General features: G+C 37.5%; 1 protein-coding gene across 1 annotated transcript; it reads right to left on the minus strand.

Annotated features, from left to right (window-relative positions):
- Window positions 1-297: 297 nt before the first annotated feature.
- On the minus strand, window positions 298-2,818 carry LOC133293416 (eukaryotic peptide chain release factor subunit 1-2-like). Its single transcript, XM_061491986.1, has 3 exons — window positions 2,769-2,818; window positions 562-2,052; window positions 298-401 (listed from the first exon to the last, which is right to left on the minus strand). Exon 2 carries the CDS (start codon window positions 2,025-2,027, stop codon window positions 714-716), a length of 1,314 nt encoding a protein of 437 aa, XP_061347970.1. The 5' UTR covers window positions 2,028-2,052; window positions 2,769-2,818; the 3' UTR covers window positions 298-401; window positions 562-713.
- Window positions 2,819-3,092: the final 274 nt, after the last annotated feature.

The following is a 3,092-nucleotide window of genomic DNA, read 5'->3' on the forward strand; positions in this document are numbered from 1 at the left end:
TAAAACAGCTGAACAACTACGTTCTGTTTTTGGGCAGTTGAAATAATGAAAGCTAATTGTGCAAAAGAATAAAAAAGTACATGAGTTTATCCATCTTAGCTCATTTACGGGGACTGACCTTCATTGATGCTAGGTTTGTTTCTTTTGAGAGCACAATCTTTATTCTTGCCTTTCTGAGCGCAAGCAGAGACCTGCAGAATTAATAGGCAGAAATCAGCTAAGAATAATACTTAAGCACATTAAGGAAGATCGCTATAAAAATAGATCAAAAAATAAGAGGACATGGCAGATTTTTACCAGATGATGCCAGTGAGGTTGTTGCTGAAATTTGTGGCTCCAGACAGAGAGAACAAGTAGGAGAGTAACTCATATCAGAAAGAAGCACTTTTGGGGTTAAGCATCTGAAAATATAAGTTTATAAAACAAACAATTTAAAAAACTTATTTGATTCACAAATTACAATTAGAAACTTTTTCTAAGATGTTATTTCTAAGAAAAAAAAACAAACAAACATCAGGTATAATCTAAAACCTATGCAGGGAAAGCGGAATAAAATTGAACCTTGATTCACAATCAAATTTTCCATCCAACATCACAGACAGCCGAGGAGGAGCAGGAGCAGGAGTCGCAGCACTTGCGACCACCCCACATACTGGTGCAGGTATTTTGACCTCCATTTCCTGCACCAGCAGTAGGAAGTATTTCATTGATTGCTATTCAGAATCATCATATACACCTCCATCATCAGACAAATCATCGAACGATCTCATATCAAGCTGGTAACGCAAGATCCCACCTATCCCGCCAAAACCTCTGCAAAACTGTGAACCTTCTTGAGATTTATTGGTGACAAACTGAAGAGTGCAACCAAACCGTTTGTATTCATTTGCAAACCACTCTAGCAGAGACAACTTTTCCTGAACCTCATAATCAGCAGAGCTCTCAGGATCCCGAAAATTGTTCTGGTCAGCGTCCTGTTCCTTATTGAAGTGCTTAATGATAACCTCACCAGTAGTACTATTTTTTAGGACATACCTATTCATATCCAGATTTTCCCAAACAATAAGTATCTCAACAGCTCCCATTTCCAGAGCTTTTAGAGTATCATCAACCCCAAAAACATACTTTCCAGTATCCTGGCTAATTTCCTCAAAGTATTTTCCAATCAATCGCTTCTCCTGGATAAACTTCACATTGGACAGAATTTCAGCAGATAGTTCAATAGCCTGATTAAACCCATTCTCCCCTCCATAGGAAACATCTACAACATTAAGTATTTTTGCCTGAAGTCGTGGATCAAACATATCTGACTGACTAAGCTCAGTTTTGAAATCAGCTGAACCAGCCAGTATTAGTCCAGAAACATTGGGCTGGCTGGTAGTAGGATTAATATAAAACTGGGTTGCAAGCTCTGCAGTCTTCCTCACATAGTTATGACGCTTCTCCATGCGAAGACGGGCAAACCGTAGAGCTGATTGCCCTCCTCTTCCATGTTTCTTTGGGAGATCCACACTAAACTTATGAAGCACCTCTCTTGTATTACCACTCAAGGTTCCAAACAGAGTACCATTGCCATCCATGATAATAAATCCAAACTTGTCATCAGACTCCAGGAGCTCATTTAGAGCTTCGGTATGAAACTTGTTGTCACAGAGATATAGAGATGCGTTGATAGGTCTGAAAGGCTCAAAATCAATAGTCACCTTCTTTTCCTTCCCATCTTCAGTCACAATTGTGCCAGTATACAGAACAAGCCCATTTGGAGGAACCTTGTTATAAAGCTTAAGCCTCTGTTGAGCGGAAGTGATTGCACCAAGAACAGACTGTCGATTCACCCTGCTTTTGATGTTTGAAGCAGTTCCAAACTCATCACCAAGCATCTTGGTAACACGAGAGATTTGATCACGTGGGGGCATGATAAGGGAAATCATACTCGTCCCATTTCCTCTAGCAGCCTCAAGAGCCTTGATCAATTTCTTGATTTTCCACACCTCAATGTTCTTATCAGTCTCATGAGCATCAGCCATCTTCGAACAATTCTAGACAAACAACCTTGGAATGAATAACAAGGACAATATTTAAGGCATATCCATACAGATAAAAAAACCATAAAACTGGTGCTTGGTCCCAAACATCAAGCATAAAAGACAGGAACAAAATTACACGTGAACATCAAACCATCCTCCTAATCACAGTTCATTTTCATCTCTCTAAAGACTTGGGAAATAAACATATCACTTCGATAAATAAAAACAACAGAAAGACACCAGATTAAGTTTGTTCCATTTTAAAACAAAGCATTAAATAAAATATAATCATATTAATATTCAATACAGGTTTCCATCTACACTTTCCCCCCAATATTAAAATATAATCATATTAAAATCAAGATATATTATTATTTAAAAAAAATCCCTTTCTTATTTTGCTTCAAGCTTACCCTCTCCCTCCTGTCAAGTTGCAAATAAAAAATTCAGACCAAATACACCACAATAAAAACCCTAATATTAAATACAATAAACTGGCATCATTGTCTAGCAAAACAGTAACATGATACACCTAGGTGGCTCTAAAATCTAAAGCATCACAAAACACAGCATGTCAATTTAATATTAGACCCAGTCCTGTAACAGAGTAAAAAAATCATAAGCAATCGCCGGATTGAAAAAGTGTAAAGCAAACAAAATATAAATGATCAATTGTTAGAACATCGAAATTGCAGAATTAGGTTTTTCGAATTAGAGTAGAAATTAGCGTAGAATGGTAACCTGTTGTGGCGAAACCGAGAAAGACGCCCCGGTGATGCTCGATTTGATTTTGAAGAGTTGTATTCTAGGGTTTTTAAAGTGCGCTTGCGTTTGCGTCTTATTGGCGGTGGACAAGTAAAATTACCATTTGGTTAGCATCTTCTCGATCTTTCTTCTGCTCTCGGAGGGGTATTATAGGTAATTTTCTCTCTAAATGTTGATGCGAGATATTTTGCCATGAGAACTTTTTTATACAGAGAGCTTTAATCAGGTTTGGGTTATTTAGCCCGGCCCATATTAAATATAAATAAAATAGTAAAAAACTAATGATTGAGTTGGTTGAAT

The sequence above is a fragment of the Gastrolobium bilobum genome, unplaced genomic scaffold (genome assembly GCF_033153095.1).
Source record: "Gastrolobium bilobum isolate Gb01-03AN ecotype WA unplaced genomic scaffold, APGP_CSIRO_Gbil_v1 utg18566, whole genome shotgun sequence".
Classification (NCBI taxonomy): Eukaryota; Viridiplantae; Streptophyta; class Magnoliopsida; order Fabales; family Fabaceae; genus Gastrolobium; species Gastrolobium bilobum.